Here is a 17,838-nt window from a genome sequence, read left to right as displayed (position 1 = left end):
GCAGCTGCTTTCTGTTACAAGTTTTCTGGAGTTTTTTTGTTCTTGTTGTTGTTGAGTTTCTGTGACAATGATATTGTACGTTCACATTCCTCTAATTGTTCATATTTGCATTTTCTTGATCTGTTATTGTAGAGCTCTCATATTCAAGATCTATAATTCTCATTTGCATTAGGTATATTATTGAGTCCCATCTTTTCTTAGTGTCTTCATATTCTTTGCTGATTTTTATCACATTTTTGTGTATGGTATTGGAGGATTAGCTCTTCCATTTACGGTGTCTTTTGAGCCTTGTGTATGTGTCATATTTCTTCTGTACTCTTTTTGATAATAAATCCCTGCTCAGTACTTTGAATTTTTTTTTGTTTATCTGTAGATACTTGGAATATATAATTTCCCATTCTTCTTCAAGAGGCTGGATCTGATTTGTACTTAGTCTCTGAACTCCCTTGTTCAGGGCTTCAGTCTTGGAGAGCTCAGCTTTAAGCTTTTGTGAGTAATCCTGATCTTGGTGGAGAATTGTACAACTTCTCCTTGTGAACCCTATCATCAAAGAATCACCATTATTTCTCTTTTGTTTTTCTTTTAATGAAGCTCTCAAATTGCAGAGAGTTTTTTCCCTCTCCATACAGTCTAACCTGTAATCTTGCTGGTTTTATTTTACCTTTGGATTTTTTTTTTTTTTTTTTCTGAAGACAAAGTCTTTCTATATAGTGTTGGCTGACTTGGGACTGTCCGTGTAGATCATGCTGGCCTAGAATGCTGGAAATCCACTTGCCTCTGTCTGGGATTAAAGGCATGACCCACCGTGCTGGGCTTGATGGTTCTTTAACACACTCATTTCATTTTCCACTTCAGTTTCTTTTATAAGTAGTTCATGGAGTATAGTTTGTCTTTCATATAAATTGACTGTATCCAGGACCTTTAGGAGGCATTAGCACAGTCCTTAGGTAGTGGTTCACATATTAGGTCATAGTGGTCTTCCATGGCATTTCTTTTCTGATCTAGTACTTGTCTGTACATGTTTTTTCCTTTGTAGTCTTCTTTGACTTGGTCTGTATCATCTAAACTTTCAAGTGCCCCTCACTTGCACTTGCAGCACAACACCACTGATGGACCTGGACTTCCCAAACCTCTGTACGCAGAGTTCTAGAAGAGCTGTTGTTTTTTTTTGTTTTGTTTTTGTTGTTGCTTTTTTCATTTCCTATTTTCTTTTATATTCAAGATAGAAATTTTAATAAAAACGGCTGATTATTGGTTCTCTGTCCTTGTAGAGTTCCAGTAGCATGGTCAGCAATGTCGATGTCACTGTGCTATACAGGTCCTCTGGCACTTGTAATTTATTATGTTTGTCATTCCTTCCAACCTAAAGGCAGATATTTTCACTTCCATCACATCTTTTCTGAACACTTGCGCTGGATTGACTTTGAGACTATGTGAATATTCTTCATATTCAGGAAGGATTTCCACATTGATTAAACATTGACAAGTCACCCTCATAATCTATTGCAGTCAATCCAAAGACATCTTGATTAATTTGTTGATTCATACCTGCATGCATGAGGCTGTTTATCAATTGCTGGTACATAAGCATTCTTTATTTAGTATGAAGAATTCAGCTATAATTTTCACTGACAGCCAGTGTAAAGCCCCCCCTTTTTTTTTCTTGCTTCAGTATTCACTTCATGTTCAAGGGTTTGTTTTTTTTTTTACAAACTTGGAGAGCACAGTTGCCTTGAGCATGCATATTTGGATCGGCACTGCTCTCTAATAGAATAGAGTCATGTTCCCTTCTTGACATTGTAGGGTCTTCATCAGCCCTGTGCAGTCACCACTTCTGGATAGTCAAGCACACAGGCAATATTTAGAGCAGTGGGAGTATGGATAATTTCTCAGAAAGTGGCATTACTGAAAAATCCCATCCTCAAGGAAATTACATCAAGGAATACCCATTTTTCTGACTTTCTTCACACTCCTGAGTTTTATGCAAGTTAACATTCAGGCTAAATTTTTGAACACTCAGTTAACATAGGAGACTCCTGTCCAGGGAGCTGGAGAGATGGATCAGCAGGTAAGAACACTTGGTGTTCTTCCAATGAGTTTGGTTCCTAGCACCCACTTCAGGAAGCTCACAAGCCCCTTAACTCCACCTCCAGGGGATCTGATTGATGCCGCTGGCCCTGTGGGCACCTGCATTCACATGGATATAAATAACCACATGCACACAAACACATAATTAACTAAAAATAGTTTTCAAAAAAACTCTTGTTGAAGTTGGTTATGACAGTGCTCACCTCTAATCTGAGCATTTGGGAAGTAAAGGCAGGAAGATCAGGAGTTCTGAGCTAGCCTAGTTACTACACTTAGTGAGACCTTGCCTCCAACCAGTCAACAAAAGGATAATAATAACTGTACATAAGTAAAATAAAATAAAGACCCCTGATGGTTTGTACTGTAAATCCAGTATTTTTAAAAATCTCTTTAAGAATGTATTTACCTTCTCACACAATCTGGAATATGATTCTGGAAAAGTTCAAGAACAGTGATCTATGCCTCCCCCATTGCATTATGTGATAAAATTACCAGAAGCACAACCAGAAATCTAGGCTATTTGCTATAACACTAATACTATTAGATTCTGTACTGGTAATTTTCTTGAGGTTTCTAAATTAGCATTCTTGTTCAGGACAAGGGTTAATAACTATGTTGGAAATCTACTTTACAACTATTGAAGTTAGACTGGAGTGAATCTGAGAAATTATAAGTAAAGGATCTGTTACTATTCTCCTTTCCCTTAACTTTTTCTCAATTTCCATCCTTTGGGTTTCTTGAGGTTGCTGGGAAGTGAAGGCAGGGTCTCACACATGCTAGGGAAACACTCTGCCAACTGGGTTGCTTCCCAGTCCACTTTGTAGTTACCTTAATAACAAAAGCTTTTGGATTCTGAGAAGCACTCCTTAGTTGTAAGTGGTCTGTGCAACTTATAGTCTTGAAGCTCATCAAAGGAAGCTCACCTTCAACTCTAACTATACAAGCAAATCATTTAGTATTTTGTCAGGATGCCAGGCTTTTTTGTTCCAGAATTGTATTTTGGGACTGTCGCCACCTAGTTATTAATAGATAGGGCCATCTTTTTGTCCTTTTTTCATTTTTGGGCAGACAGTATAACTCCTAAGATTTAGGTATAATCTGGTTTTAAAAGCTTGATTGAAACCACTGTTTTTTTGACTCAGCAGGCAGCCTAGGCCCTGGCTGAATGAAGGGGTAAGTCCTTCCTTGCATGATGGTGTGCAGGTTTTCCTGACTACCAAGTTTCTAATGTTCATATGTGAATTCACATGTGTGGCTTCACCACCATAACTTGTGTCTCCTAAATACTATAACTAACTTATTAGGAAGGAAAGAAATCAGATTTGCTTAAATCTGTTCACTGCTGACATTCTGAAATTCTAAACTGGACATAACAGTGTTTATAATGATAATTGTGCATGTCTAATATTCTTTGTGAATGAAATGTCCTATGAAAACAGTTAAAAACATAGCTTAAATGTATTCAAGTGAACCTTTTGTTACTTTTATTTTTCTTTGTTGGGAAGGGAGGACTCAATTATACCAAAAAGTAATGAGTGCCCATTACTTTGAGTAAAGCTATTTCTACATCATAATGGGCCCCTCCCTTTCTATCTATTTTAGATTGAGAATGTCAGTTGTGAGCTTAGGGTTTAAGCGACCATCACTTGCATGATTAGTCTTGTGTATCCTGGTAGCTTTGCTTTTCTGTGTCAGTTCAAAGTAACATTTTTGCTAAGAACACTTAAAATTAACTGACATCAGTTTTGTTTTGATTACCTAGTTATGTGTAGTATTTCTGGGACCAAAAATTATTTTAAACTGCTGAACTTTTAAAATACAGACCCTCAGTCTGAAAAGCCACAGAGAGCACCTTTGTGTTCAGTCCTATCATAGCTGGTAGGTAGGTTCTTGTGCACACCTTTTCCTCTCTGACTGCAGCATGTGGTGTGTTTGGAATTCTTCCTTTTCTGCTTCCTGATTCCAGTGTCAACACTATAAGTAGACTGGAGCTGTGTTACATATTTTAGCTACTCCGTCTAATAAAGTATACAGGACCTCTATCTGGTACCTTCTGAACTAAGCTTACGTGCAAAGGGCATGTTAGTCACATTTCATGTCTTTGAACATATATGATGTTGTGAAACAAATATTCTTCCTACACTAGAGAAATACGGTGCTTCAACTTTAGAATATTTGAGCAACAATTCAGTCTGTTCTCAGCCACTAAACATTTTGGCACAGCTCATCACTACATTTGTTATTTTCTTGAGGAAAGTCCATTTTGTTGTTAGACTTACAGCATATGTTCTGGTCATTAAAACCAAACAATTATTGAGGGTTATGATACAGTGACAGTAACTTTACAAAGTAGTCATTTGCTGCAAGGACTTTACTTAGCCAAATGACTGCTCACTGCAACCCTCACAGCTTTTGGCTTACTCTGACCCTTGCTAGGAGTGTGGTATCTTGAAGGACTTGTTAATCAGTTACCCCTCCTGCTTCCTGCACCTGTGAAACACAGTACTTGCTAGGTGTTTGAAAATGTTATCATCCATGGGCTGGGGCTAGTTGTGTTATTTGTAAAATAAGTACTTAGTTTATAAACAGTTTTTTTTTGTTGTTGTTGTTTTTTTTTTCTGCTAGTGGTACCCAGGCCCCTATGCAAGATATAATCTTGATTATCTCCCTTCAGGTTAGAGGAGATATAGTATTTAGAACACTCTGAGATATTATGTTATGTTCTTGAAGCTATCTTGCTTGTGTTCAAGTTACTAATTGTCTACATGTAAGTTTTCAATAAACATATTTCTTTAGAGCTGGTTTTGTACTGTGATTCTTTTCTTAATTATGCACTGTTGAAAATAATTACCTTCTTCCTTACTCCATCATTTATCCAACCCTTGCTTCCCTTAAGTTGAACATTTTCCAGTACTCTTACAAGTTTAAACACTGCATTTATTTAAAAAAAGAATTAATTCTTATTGCTTAGACTTTTTATTAGCTAAATGAAGAGGCTCATACAGGTAGGGTACTTGTCGAAGCGGAATACTTTACTTCATCTCGCAGTGCTAATCCTGTGAAGTTGTCCCGTCTAGCTGCATACTCCCCAACATTGGCTAGCCCTGGTACCACACAGCAGCTCAGAGCACTGCGGTATATGCTCATGTCATGAGCGTCATACCACTCATCGGTCTTTTCATCATAGCACTCAACATTAAAGGTGGTGGTAAAGCCATTAAAGCCACCCACCACAAACAAGAGGTCGTCCACTACCTCGATACCAAAATTGCTACGAGGATTAAACATAGTGGGGATTGTGCGCCAAGTATTAGCCACTGGACTATAGGCTTCTGCACTCCTCAGTCGATTAGCTCCATCAAAGCCACCTACCTGTGAAGAGCAAAAGAAACAAGGTTGACTGCTATCCATTGCTTCTGTTCACCAAGGAAGCCCTTGTGGTGTGAACCAGTGATGCTATGCCTCTTTTCAAATGCTTGCCAATGGTAAGCTAAACCTCTTTGCTATTAGAAAAATCTTAGGGTGCCATTTTAGCATTGTACAATAGAAACTCACTGCGTATACATGTTCCCCGTAAGCAATTACACCTATTCCACTCCTCCTGCTCCTCATGGGTGCAATGACTGTCCACTGATTGCTCTCAGTGTTGTATACTTCTGCTGTAAACAGGCATTCGTTTCCATTAAACCCACCACATATGTAGACCTGTGTGGAGAGAATTCAGGATTGGTAAATTATACTGGGAAGAGTGAGGAACCCAAAACCAGAAAGACAAATATAGTATCTACTCACTCATAAGTGGATACCAGACAAAAAGCAAAAGATACTCAGCCTACAATCCATAACCCCAGAGAAGCTAGAACCCTCTTCCAGAAGCAGATGGAAGCAGATGCAACTAACCAATGGGCCAAGCTCCTGGAGTACAATTGAAGTGAGGGAGGAATGATAATATGAACAAAGGAGTCAAGACAATGATGGGAAAACCCACAGAATCAACTGACCTGAGCTCAGGTCTGACAAATGGGGAACCTGCATAAGACCAAACGACTCCCATAATATAGGTGACAACAGTGTGACTGGGACAATATATGAGGCCACCTGCAGTGCATCCAAGATCTAACTCTAATGCACAAACTGACTTAGTGGAGCCCATTCTATATGGAGAAATACCTTGCCCAGCCTAGACACATAGGTGTAGGGGGTGGAGAGATGCCTTGGTCCTGCCTCAACAAGATGATGGGACAGACTTTTAGATTTCCTAGGGGAGGTCTTACCTTCTCTGAGAAGTAGATGGGAGCAGGAGGGAGTACAGGGAGAGTAGGAGGGGATCAGGGAGGGAGAACTGGGATTGAAATGTAAAAAAAAAAAATTATACTGGGGAGTAGACAGAAGATATACATATGGCAGGGAATGCATTAGTTTTCAGAGAGCTAACTTCTAAGGATGTGGAGCTTATCCCATAGCAGCTTATCCCAGCCCAGAGCTTAGCCTGGGCTAGATGGTCTTCAAGTTGCAGGCCAGCTGGTAGACATGAGCAGGGAAAACGTGTATTATTTTATGTGTATGGGTGTTTTGCTGAAAGTTAGTCTGCACCATGTATATGCAATATCAGTGAAGGCCAGAAGAGGGTGTGGGATCCCCTGGGATTAGTTAACAGATGATTGTGAGTTGCAATATGGGTGCTTGTAATTGAACATGGGTCTTCTGGAAGAACAGCCAGTGTTAACCACTGAGCCACTCTCCAACTCCTCCATGTGCGTTTTGGTTTTTCAAGGCAGGGTTTTTCTGTAGCTTTGGAACCTGTCCTGGAACTCACCATGTAGACCAGGCTGGCCTCAAACCCACAGAGATCCACCTGCCTCTGCCTCGAGTGCTGAGATTTGAGGCGTGTGCCACTACTACCTAATTCCATGTGCTTTTTAATTTTTACTTTTTCCTCCATCTCTTACCACAGCCCAGGCTGTCCTGGAACTCACCATGTAGACCAGGCAGGCTTCCCTGCCTCAGTCTCCCGAGATTAAAAGCCTGTACCACCATACCTGTCTTTCCAAGTCCTCTTATTTTTCCCCAGATTGCATTTATTTGTATGCATTCATGCACCTGTGCCATGGCATGCATGTGGAGGTCAGAAGACCTTGCTGGAGTCCATCTCTCCTGTCATCTTCCCAGATGCCAAGGATGGAGGGTTTCTCTGTAGCTTTGGACCCTGTCCTGGAACTTGCTGTAGACCAGGCTGACCTCAAACTCAAGAGATCCACCTGCCTCTGCCTCCTAAGTGAGTGCTGGAATTAAAAATGTGTGCCACCACCACCTGAACTCAGGGAACATTTTTAATGCCAGTCTATATAACCTAAATTTATTCTACATGTACATGAATTCTGTGTGTACATGAATGTGTGTGTGGGGAGTGCCAATATTGTGTGTATATATATATATACACAATATATATAATTATATACACATATACACACACACACACATACATGTGGGGACCCAGGAACGTTCAAAACCATCCTTTTTTAAAAAGAAAAATGTAATTGTGTGTGTGTATGCAAATTCATGTACACATGAGTGTCTACATCTGCCATGGTGCACATTTGGGGGTCAAATGACAACTTTTTAGAATTGGTTCTCTCCTGATGTTGCTTCTGAACTGAACTCAGGTCAGGCTTGCTGGCAAGCTCCCTTACATGCTGACTCATCAGAATGGTAACATCTCTTTATTTTTAACTGACTTGTTTCTATTTGTGTGTATGCATGTGTGCCCACTTATCTGTATGTGCACCATGTATATGTAGCTGCTTGCAGGGGTCCGAAGAGGGCATTAGATCCCTTGGAACTGGAACCACAGATGGTTGTGAGCTGCCATGTAGGTGCTGATAACTTAACCCAGGTTTTCTGCAAGAACACAAGTGCCTCAGCTGCCGAACTTTCCTTTCAGGTCCCCAGCTGCTTTGGTGGGTTGTTTGTTTTGAGACATGGTTTTCTCACTGCCCTGGAACTTCCTACATCAGTTAGGCTAGTTGGTCTTAGGACAGAGATCTGCTTGTTTCTGCCTTTCCAGCACTTACAAGCAAATAGACACATGTGCTGAGGATTTAACTTGGCAAGGCAGGCACTTTAGTAATGAAGACATCTTCCCACCTACATCATTTTGGTTTTTTTGTTTTTAGTTTTTTTTTTTTTTTTTTTTGAGAAAGGATCCCATTTACCCCAGACTAGCCTCAAACTCACTGTGTATCTGAGGATGACCTTAAACTTCCTCTAGTTCTCCTGCCCTCACCCACCATGTGGTTTATAGCCATGTGCCACCATACCTGGTGTTACTTGGTGCTGGAAACTGAACCCAGGTCTTCAATTTGCTAGGCAACTATCTACCATCTGAGCTACATTCTCAGTTTCATGCATTATTCCTTTTGTGTTTTGTTTTGTTTTGTTTTGTTTTGAGACAGGGCTTTGCCTCACTGTGTAAGTAACTCTTATTGGCCTGGAACTCAGTATGTAAACCAGGGTGGCATTGAATTCACAGAGTGCTGGGTTTAAGGTTTGTACTACCGTACCCAGCCATGCATTTTGTTTTGTTGTTTGGATTTTGTTTGTTTTTGTTTTCTGAGACAGGATTTCTCTATATAATAGTCCTGGTTGTCCTGGAACTTGCTCTGTAGGTCAGGCTGTGCTCAAAACTCAGAGAACCTCCTGCTTTTTGAAGAAGTGTCTCATTTTGTAGCCCAGCCTGTAGGCCCTAGAGTGCTGTAGACCAGGTTGGCCTCAAGCTCACAGAAATCTGTCTGCCTTTGCCTCCAGAGTGCTGGGATTAAAGGTTTGTACCACCATGCCTGGCACATTGTTTTTTAATAAGCAAAAATTATAAATTTATAAATGACCACTTAATAACTTGAGAAAAAGCACAGTCAGCCCTGTGCACCTCAGGTTCCACGCTTCCATGCATTAAGACTAGGACTGCAAATATTGGGGAGGGGGCAAAGTGAGATGGCTCAGTGGGTAAATAGCACTTGTCTCTAAGGCTGACAACCTAAATGCAATCCCCAGTTTCCCTGTGGTGGAAAGGAAAGTTGTCTTCTGGCCTCCATACTTGCACTGTGTCACATGTATGCCCACACACACAAATAATTATATAAAGAAAAATATTGGGGAGGGCTAGAACAATGGTTCAATGGGTAAGGGAGCTTGCTATGCATAACGGGAGGGAAATACTGACTTCTGCAAGTTGTCTTCTGCCCTCCACATGTGCACCACAGAATGAGTTTACATACACACTAAATAAAAATGTAGTTTAAAAAGAAAGAGCTGGGCAGTGATGGTGCACGCCTTTAATCCCAGCACTCGGGAGGCAGAGGCAGACAGAGGCTAACCTGGTCTACAGAGTAAGTTCCAGGACAGCCAGGGCTACACAGAGAAAATGTATCTAAAAAGAAAGAGTACATGTTGCCCTTGCAGATTTCCAGTACCCACCTCAAACAGTTCACAACCACTTGTAACTCCATCTTCAGGGGATTTGACGCCTGTGGCGTGTAGGCATTCACATGCACATATGCTCACATGGACACACACATAATTTTCTAAACTTTTAAAAAATAGTTTATATGTATGTGTGTGAGAGACAGAGCTCTCGGAAGCTAGAAGAAGATGTTAGATCCCCTGGAACTGGAATTAAAAGAAGTTGTAGGCTGCCTGTTTCATGTGGGTGCTCTACAAGAATAACAATACTCTTAACCATTGAGCCAACTCTTCCTTGCCCTATCCCCGAGAAACAACAAAAAAAACCCTTAAGAAAATATTGCCGGGGTGGGGTGCATGCTTTTAATCCCAGCACTCAGGAAGCAGAGGCAGGCATATCTCTGAGTTCGAGGACTGCCTGGTGTACAAAGTGAGTTCCAAGACAGCCAGGGCTACATACAGAAACCCTGTCTTGGGAAAAGGAAGGAAAAAAAAATATTAGGAAGGGAAGACGTCTCTAGGATGTCTAGGATGGGCATAATGGCTCACACCTGTAGTTACAAGCCAGAAAAATCACTGAAGCTTCAAGGCTAGCTTTGGCTACAAAGTGAGGCCCTGTCTCAAAAAAAAAAAAAAAAAAAAAAAAAAAAAAATGTTGGTCAAGGTGGTGGTGCCTGCCTTTAATCCCAACATAATACCAGCAGAGGAAGAGATAGGAGGAGCTATTCAGGAGTACATAGGACTGTCTCATAAATGAAGGCTGGAGAAATAGTTCAATAGTTTATCACACTACTTTTTTTTGGGAGGGGGGCTATTCTGGAACTCAGTGTGGATGAGGCTGGCCTCAAATACAGAGGTCCACCTGCCTCTCTCTGTCTCTTTAGTGCTAGAATTAAGGCATACAGCACCAGGACCAAGTTACACTTGCTACTCGTGCAGAGAACCCAGAGCTCGACTCCCAGCACCCGAATGGTGACTCACAATTGTCCATAACTCTAATTCCAGGGTATGACCTCTTCTGATCTCCCTGAGCATATACATACATGCAGGCAAAACATTCATACACATAATAATTTTTTATATCTAATAAAAATAAAATTGGCTAGTGAGCTATGGCATAATGTATAATTGCACTTGCCACCAAACCTGAAGACCTGAGTTTGATCCCTGGGCCCCACACCTGGTAGAAGGAGAAAATCTACTCCTGTAAATTGTCCTCTGACCCCCACATATGCTCATGTCATGCCCCCCAAAAATTTTATTAAAAAATTAAATAAATATATGTACTGAAAAAATTATAGATTTTTCTGTTATCTAAAAAATACAATATAGCAGTTTACATAGCATTTATGTAATGTCAAGTATTATAAGTAATCTGGAGATGATTGAAGTATATGCAAAGAAATTACTCCACAGTTTTGTTTGAGATAGAGTCTTCCTGTGTAGCCCCAGTTTGCCTTGAACTCTGTGTAGCCCAGGCTGGCCTTAAACTCATAGCAATCTTCCTGTCTTAGCCTCCCAAGTGCTAGGTTTATGGGTGTGTGCCCCCACACCCAAACTGTGCATAGGCTATACACAAGCACCATACCATGTTATATGAGACTCGAGCATCTGGATGCGGCTGTGTACACTGGACCGTCATCCAATCTTCAGTGGCTGCAGAAAGACAACTGTACTGCCAAGTAAGTATTGCCATTTTTGTCTTCCAGCCTCATCCCAAAAGGAAGAACAGTATCCATCATCTTCCCCTTCCACCCTGGTTCTTTACCTTCCCATAGAGGGTCGTGGCGCTTGCATCACTCCGCTGCTCATGCATGGGGGCAATGAGTGTCCATTGATTGGTCTCTGGCTCATATCGTTCAGCAGTGTTGAGACGCACATAGCCATCAAACCCTCCCATGGCATAGATGAAATTGCTGAGGACGGTCACGCTGACATAGCAACGTCTAGAGTGCATAGGGGCCACTTGGTGCCAAGTTTTCTTCACAGGGTCAAAACGCTTAACACTATTGAAGTAGTCTACGCTATCAAACCCCCCGATGATATAAACATAGCCTTTCAAGTAGGCTGCCCCATGGTAGGCTCGAGGACTCTCTTCCTCACAAGTGACATTCACCCATCTGTCTGCTCGAGCATCGTAGGCCTCGATAGCATTCGTGGGGCTTCCGCCACTCCAGCCACCAATAGCAAATAGAATGGCATAGGGTAGGCGGGGCCTGGTGAGTGGGTTGGTGAAGTCAGAATTGGAGGGTCCGTTCATGTTCAGGTCATACATGGCCTTTAGGGCGTTAATGATGACAGGCTTACATTCTTCACTGTCTTTGACATAGTCATTCATCTTAACATTATTCATGAAGTACTCAGCATGCATTAGGGCCAAGCGAACCTAAGAAGGAAATACAGAAATTTATTCAGATGAGGCAAGGGTGTCTGCAAGCCCCATCTCTTTAAGCCCTGCTCTCTGAAAGAGCAGTAAGTGCTCTTAACCTCTGAGCCATGTCTGCAGTCCCTTTATTTGCTTTTTGAAAAACGTGTAACTCATAGATGTAATTGCCTTGAGGAAGGTGGTATACATACGAAGAAATGCACTAGTCAGAAGGCACCTGAGGGTAACAGCTACACATTCCTCGGCCACTGGGTAGAGCTTTTAGGCCAAAAGAAGTTGTGTAATTGTCGAGAAATTCAGTATAGCTCCATATGTAAAATGACAGTAACTAAGATCAAGTGACTACAATTGTGTGCCACTCTTGTGACATAGTTCCCACGATAGCTTGTACCTTGGTGTGGGGACCGTAGCCAATGGGAAGAGGGCCAGAAACCCTTTAGGATTCTGTAGAATCCCCTGCTGCCACCCCCGTACTAACAGAGAATTTTGGCTAAAGAAAGAACTAGCAACACCAAGGGTAGAGAAAATTGCAAACTTCCGAGAGATGCAGGAGACACCTCTCAATAAGTGCTGACACCACCCTGGGATCTGTGGCTGTTAGGGACAGTCCCTTCAGGTAAATGAATCAAATGTGAGCAACTAAGCATTTGCAAAGAATAACTAAACTTGACCTTAGGAAGCAAAACTGAAATATGTTGCTTCCTATTTTGGGGGTCGTGAGAAATCCACTTTAAAATGGCCTCAAATACAGCGTCCTCCTGCTTCACGTTGAGCTCATCTTTCTCGATGATATCCTTAAGCTCAGTGACCGAGAGCTCCAGAAACTCTGCAGAGACTTTCACCATCTCCTCGAAGTTGTGCAGGATGAACATGTAGGCCTTCTGCCTCAGCTCAGGGCAGTAGTAGTAGTCCGTGAACTTGCAGATGCCGATACAGTTATCCAGACACAGCTCCGACTTGAGGAACTCACAGCAACCCCTAACAATCCCCATGATGTTAAATTGGTCGGCAGCAGCCAGCAGCTTCTCCACATTGTCAGGGGTGATTGGCACGGTCCGAGTGTACGCATACTCAATAATTAGCTTCATCATGTCGGGGGAAATGCCAGGAATGTTGTAAACCTTCTTCTCAGTGTTGTTCCAGCCACTTGTAAACAAAGCTCTGGGTGGGGGGGCAAAAATGAGAGAAGTTAGCAGCACAGAAACATTCCTCTCCTGGTGGTCACCCTCACCCCATCGCCACCCCTGGCCCCTTTACTTTCTGAGAGCTTGGACACACTCCAAGTGTTGCCTGGTGAGTATGTTGGAACAAGACTGTCCAGAGGGAGTGCAGTGAAGAATGGTTTTATACAGTGGGTGTGGACTGTTCTAGGAACCTCCTGTGGTCACTCTGTCTTTACCCTCTATTTTCAAGGTGTGCGCGTGTAGGTACACTAGCCTGTGCTTGCACACATCTCCCATGTGTAGACAACCCAACTCAGCCCCAGAGCAATCCTTCCAAAGAACTTATGTAACCCTTGCACTCAAAACCTTCCCCTGATGTTAAGAGGGAAACACCAGGTCTTTACTAATCACTACATAAGCAGGTGAGCTCTGGGCGTCTCCCACCTTCCCTGTCCTCTATCCTGGGGGCTCCTTAGGTATTCTTTGTGCACTGGAAATAATTCTGCCTCCTTACTTGTCTTCCCTTCTCCTGGATGGATTCCCCAAGACTTCTGCATTCCATGTCCTAGTCCGTTTGATAATCCAAGTATCACCTTGCCAGCAAAGCCTTCTCTGACAATCGTTTTTAGCTTGCTTGTGTGTGTGTGCCCAAGCGCGCACACACACACATGTGGCAAGTGTTCCTGTGCATGAGTGTTCCTGTGGAGGTCAGAGGGCAACTTGTGGGATTTGGTGCTCTCTTTCCACCATGTAGATCCCAGGGATTGAACCTAGATCCTCATGTTTAAGAACAAGCATCTTTACTAGGGAGTCATTTTGCTGGCCTCTGACAGCCCTGTACATATACGTTTTTAAGATTTAAAAAAAATACTTATGTTCATTAAACATGGTGCATACCTTTAGTCCCAGAACTTTGAAGACAGAGACAGGGAGATTTCTGAATTAAGGCCAACCTAGACTACATAATGAGTTCCAGGACAGACATGGCTACATAGAAACTCTGTCTGGAAAAAAAGGAAGGAAGGAAGGAAGGAAGGAAGGAAGGAAGGAAGGAAGGAAGAAAGGAAGGAAGGAAGAAAAGTCTCATGAGAACAGAAATTTCACCTCTTTATTTTCTTTCCAATACCCAGAATACCACATCAGAAAATATGCAAAAAATATGCAATAAATGACCACAGCTATACATTTCTGGGATGCTGAATAAAACAATTTCTTTTCTAAGAAGCTTAAGGACCAGTGGGCTTAGGCATCAAATTCTTCCTCAGGACCCTGGCTTGCCAACCTACAACCTCTGCCAAATGCAGCTCAAAGCCAGTCTGCCTCTTGCTTTTGTACTGTCCCCGGATAACAAGGCTTCTCTTTCCAATTCTGCATGATGGAGGGAGCAGAGTGTGAAAAGAACATTTCAAATTTCAGTGTCCACAAATAATTTGTATTAGTCCTGTCTGTGGCTGTTCATTTTTTTTTTTAAAGGTAGGGTCTCACCTGTGTAGCTCTGGAACTCCCTATGTAGACCAGGCTGTCCTAGAACTCAGAACTCAAGAGATCTGCCTGCCTCTGCCTCCCACGTGCCAGAATTAAAGATGGACATTAACATGCCTGGCCATGTTTGGCTCTTCTTGACATAAAGGCAGGGTTGGACAGTTGCAAGAAAGTATATGGCCTGTAGAGCTTAAGGTGTTTTACTGTCTTGGAGCTGGAGAGATGGCTCTCTTTTCCAGAGAATAGGGTTCAAGTCCAAGTACCTACATGGTAGCTGACAACAGTCTATAACTCCAGTCCCATGGGACCCAGTGCCCTCTTAAGATCTCTTCAGGTGACTCATGCATGTGGCATAGACAGACAGACATGCAGGCAAAATATCCATAAATAAAATAAATGAACAAATGCAATTAAAAAAAAGATATTTACTATCTTATTTCTGTTGTTTTGGCTTGGTTTGTTTGTTTTTTGTTTTTTTTTTTTTTTTTTTTTTTTTTTTTTTTTTTTTTTTAAGAGACAGATTCTCACTCTGTGCCCAGGCTGGCCTTGAACTACTGATCCTCCTGCCCCAGCCTCTCCAGTGTTGGAATTACAGGCATGAGCCACTGTGCCTGATTTATGGTCTCTTTATAGCTTCTGTTCTAGAGTGGAGAATCAATCAGGCATGTCCTCCCTTTTAACATTGCAGTGCTACATTGCCGGCTACAAAGCTTATGCTTGAGAACAGCTCAAGCCAGTTACAAATAAACCAACCCAAAGTCCTAGGGCTGGAGAAATGGTCCGTGGTTAACTTGGCAGCTTGCTCACACTGCTCTTGGGGAGGACTTGAGTTCAGTTGCCAGCATCCATGTCAACTGTTTGTTTCTACCTTCAGTTCCAGCATCTGTATATACCCCCACACAGGCATGCAAGGCATGCATACAGTCTTTCTTGTTGCTTTTTTGTTTGGTTTGGTTTATCAAGCCCTGTGTAGCCCTGGCTGTCCTAGAGCTAGCTCTTTAGACCAGGCTGACCCCAAATTCACAGAGATCTGCCTGTCTCTGCCCCTGGACTGCTGGGATCAAAGGTATGCACCAACACCACTTGGATAAATCTCTTTCCCCCCCACCCCAAGTTTCCAAGTTTTAAAGTTTTCATCTTGGCAGAATGAGACCTGCAGGCCCCTCAACCGAATAGAGTTTTTTGGGGGGGCAGTAGGGTAAGGGTTGGGGTTTTGTTAATTAGGCAACTGAGACAGTTGTAACTGAGACAGAATCCTGTATGTAGCTCAGGCTGGCCTCGAACTCACATAACCAGGTTGAACTTGAACTTATCTTGGTGCCTCGGCCTCCTGCAAGCTGACATTACAGATGTGTGGCACAATGCTTAACTCTCATCCATTGTGCTTTTCCCTCCGCTCATTTGTTGTCACTGTTGTTTTGAGACAGGATCTCACTAAATTTGATCTATTGTCGTTACTGGTGGTGGTAGTGGTCTGTCTGAGTACTGGGGCTTGAGTACAGGACCTAGTGCATGCTGCACAAACCTTTTACTATGGAATATATATCCTCAGCCCCCAAGGCCTTGAATTTTTGATCCTCTTGCCTCAGCCTCTGAGTAAATGGGATTATAGACCTCTACCACCGAGCCGGGCTTGAATAAGAGTTTTTAGCAAAAGGTGAACATATTTCTCATGTTTTCACTGGGACCCAGTACTCCGACTTTTTCAGCTTATAAACAAAAGAGCCCATGCACTTCCTGAGTTAAGAATCTCAGTCCAAACACCCTTTCTTTGGAAAATATTTCCAGGGTACTCTCCCCTTATCCCCTCCCCATCCTCTCTACCCTTATTAATCTACATCCCTGCTTTCAGTGATCTCTACTGGGACTATGCCAACAGATCAGTGATATCAGAAGCAGTAATATCATTTAGGCTACGTCCAGAATCCACAGGTGTCCAACTAGAAGTTGGTTGGGATGAGAATCAAAGAGAAAGCCCCTGACCTGTCAAATGTTGACTGAAGACCAGTTTAAAAAACATCAGGAAACAGATGGAAGCTCTGGCCCTGGCTGTGACTGTCCTGAAGGCAGCACAGGCGACAGGCCACAAGGTGTCCAGAGCTTCAGTGTCCCTGAATTTAAGATAATAAATGGGAAATGGAAACACAGATGAAAGACCCTCAAGAGGAGCCTGTCTCCCCTTGGGCTCAGCTCGGGCCCCTTTAGTTGTACCTAAAGTAGGAGCTGCAGCTACAGAGGATGTTCTTGTGGGCATTGAACTCGAAGCCATTGACTTTGATGACCACGTCGCAGAGCTTGCCCTCAAGTCGGAGCTCGTTGAAGATCTCACAGGTCATCGCACTCATCTTCCTCTCCATGTGAGGCTGGTGGAACCGGGTGGAGGCCGCCGTGTTCTCCATCTCCATGGCACCTTGGGACCAGGGGAGAGAGGCCACTCTCCTGGGGTGTTGGGGAGGGTTCTGGGGGGCCCCTTTAGCCAGCTGTCGCTCCTTTTCCCTACTACATCTTTCATATAGGGTCCATCAGGCAGCCCAAGTTCCAGAATCCTGGGCAGTGAGATCACTCAGGATTGTGCTCTCAGGTTCTGGAACCCCTCCTACACTTTCTTCTTCTTCCCCCTCCCCCCAGGACATGCAGATAGACCACCCCACACCTCCTTCCTTGCCCTCAGACCTAGGGCACAACTGTGGCCACCAACACAATGGAGCCTTTTTATTCAGTCTACTTCCTGTTGCATTTTCAGGTTGAACCCACATTCCTGCAGCACCCTTCCACAGCTACCAATGGGCTCCTCGTGTGTGCAGAGCCATAAGCAAAGCTGATTAAATGTCAGGCTGGCCAGGGTCTTCTAGACCCTGAGATAGATAGATGTCTTAATTTGCTTAGTGATGATGAAGGGCCCAGTTAGGAAAGTATCTCCTGGGTGCATCCCCAGTCCAAATTGCAAACGGATACCTGGTGGGCTTTTGTTTTTGTTGCTGTTGTTGTTGTTTGCAATGCTGGGGTAAACCCAGGGCCTCAAACATGCAGGAAAGCACTCCTCCACTGAGCTATGACCTGAATCCTGGGAAAGACAGCTCTTGCCAAAGGGTTCCAGAAAGAGTGACAGAAGCCCATACACAGCAAAGCCTCATGACAGTCCATACACAGGACCCCAAGGACTTGGTCCTCCCCCACCCCTCCCACACACACAGTAGAACCCCCCCACCCGATTCTCCCGCCAGCATCCTGAGCCAGCCTGCAAACGGCCGGCCCACAGCC

The 17,838-nt window shown here is 43.0% G+C and overlaps 1 protein-coding gene across 1 annotated transcript; it reads right to left on the bottom strand.

The window, feature by feature from the left end:
* Positions 1 to 5,045: 5,045 nt before the first annotated feature.
* Klhl10 (kelch like family member 10) lies at positions 5,046 to 17,131 on the bottom strand. Its single transcript, XM_051176621.1, has 5 exons — positions 16,789 to 17,131; positions 12,604 to 13,093; positions 11,315 to 11,932; positions 5,644 to 5,793; positions 5,046 to 5,460 (listed from the first exon to the last, which is right to left on the bottom strand). Exons 1-5 carry the CDS (start codon positions 16,980 to 16,982, stop codon positions 5,086 to 5,088), a joined length of 1,827 nt encoding a protein of 608 aa, XP_051032578.1. The 5' UTR covers positions 16,983 to 17,131; the 3' UTR covers positions 5,046 to 5,085.
* Between the last annotated feature and the right edge of the window lie 707 nt (positions 17,132 to 17,838).

The sequence above is a fragment of the Phodopus roborovskii genome, unplaced genomic scaffold, assembly GCF_943737965.1.
Source record: "Phodopus roborovskii unplaced genomic scaffold, PHOROB, whole genome shotgun sequence".
Classification (NCBI taxonomy): Eukaryota; Metazoa; Chordata; class Mammalia; order Rodentia; family Cricetidae; genus Phodopus; species Phodopus roborovskii.
The sequence above is the reverse complement of the archived record's forward strand: the minus strand, read 5'-3'. Positions and strand labels throughout refer to the sequence as shown.

Bases quoted from the DNA above. Each gene is read 5' to 3' on its own strand.
- Klhl10 (XM_051176621.1), bottom strand. From the start codon at position 16,982: ATGGAGATGGAGAACACGGCGGCCTCCACCCGGTTCCACCAGCCTCAC. The intron at 11,933-12,603 runs GTCAAGTTTAGT...TTTCCTTCTTAG, and splicing joins TTTCAGTTTTGCTTCCTAAG to GTTCGCTTGGCCCTAATGCA. The intron at 5,794-11,314 runs GTAAAGAACCAG...CTCTCCACACAG, and splicing joins CCACGACCCTCTATGGGAAG to GTCTACATATGTGGTGGGTT.